This window comes from Octopus bimaculoides, chromosome 14, assembly GCF_001194135.2.
Source record: "Octopus bimaculoides isolate UCB-OBI-ISO-001 chromosome 14, ASM119413v2, whole genome shotgun sequence".
Taxonomy (NCBI): Eukaryota; Metazoa; Mollusca; class Cephalopoda; order Octopoda; family Octopodidae; genus Octopus; species Octopus bimaculoides.
In genome coordinates this window covers 38,352,944-38,354,181 of record NC_068994.1, presented here as the reverse complement: position 1 = coordinate 38,354,181, position 1,238 = coordinate 38,352,944, and the positions used below count along the sequence as shown (strand labels likewise).

At 32.7% G+C, this 1,238-nt stretch overlaps 1 protein-coding gene across 1 annotated transcript in view; it reads left to right on the top strand.

Annotated features, from left to right (window-relative positions):
- Positions 1 to 17: 17 nt before the first annotated feature.
- Positions 18 to 1,238, top strand: part of LOC106881259 (uncharacterized) — a 2,985-nt gene continuing 1,764 nt past the window's right edge. The window contains exons 1-2 of the mRNA XM_014931580.2: positions 18 to 295; positions 598 to 748. Coding sequence (XP_014787066.2) covers positions 95 to 295; positions 598 to 748 — 352 coding nt within the window. The 5' untranslated portion in view covers positions 18 to 94. The remainder of the gene's footprint in view (positions 296 to 597; positions 749 to 1,238) is intronic.

Genomic DNA, 1,238 nt, shown 5'->3' with positions numbered 1-1,238 from the left:
AGCTGTGATAGTATCAATTGTTATAGTGATCTCTATAACAATCTGTATAGTTCATAGACTGAAGCAGACAGATAGCAACTATAATAGTGTTGATATGTACCATAAAGTTACGCCTACATTAAACATCCAATCAAAATACACATTTGATCCTACTTGTGTTCCTCCTGGAGTTCAGTACACAATAGAGAAAAACCTGAAGAAATCTCAACAACCAATGGTAGATAGAGAAGATATTCACTACAGAACCATGCCAGGTGAAAGATGGGATAACCCAACATTAAGACATCATCAACAGGTAAGATAATTTTCTTTTAAAATATTTCTCCTTTCAACATTCCAGTGTTAACAATAAAGCTGGCTGTAATTAACCAAGAACCTTTGAAGCTGTGTTGCAGAATATAAAAGAAAAATTATTTTTCCATTTGCTTAATTCTTTTCTTAAAAATGTAGATTCTAAATTACTCTTTAATTTTCTTTACTGACTCACATGAGGATTTCTAGAATATTTCAGCTTAAAAGCAAAATGAGAGATTATAAATGGCAATAATACCATGATGAAATATAATGGCATACAATGTATCTATTTTATGTTTCTAGATGTTTATTCCAAGAGAAGAAAGTATGTCTCCTGGTTACAGAGAGCTAAACAGTACCGACGAAATCAGTGAAATGTCAACGTTGTCCTCTCACACTGACAGTGGTCATGGCTGGAGTGTCGGTAGTGCTGGACATTATGAGGTACTGCCAGGTAAGTTAGAATAATTGTTTTTCTCCAAATTATTAGAGTTTGCTAATGTTTATAATAAGACACTGGCATGATTGAGTAGATAAGAAGTTTAATTAGCAATGTTGAAATATTGAGTTTGATCCTGGTGTGTAACATTTTCAGCTAGTTTCTATTACAATTATAGTTTCAAGCTAAACTAACACTTGTAATATAATTTTGTTGATGGAAGCCTTTAAAAAAGAACTAAACTTTACTACAGCGAGTTTGAAGATCCTCTTGTTTTTTGCTTTTAAAATGTCTCTTTCATTTGGAGGGTTACTACCAATGTTTGTGCATGTGAGTCAAAAAGTAAAAATATAAATTTCCAAAAGAAAAACTTTGTGTGTGTGTATAATAAATCTGTGTGTTTGTGTATTTATATATATTTTGTATGTATGTATGTATGTGGTTGGCGTTAGGAAGGGCATCCAGCTGTAGAAACTCTGCCAAATCAGAGTGGAGCCTGGTGTAG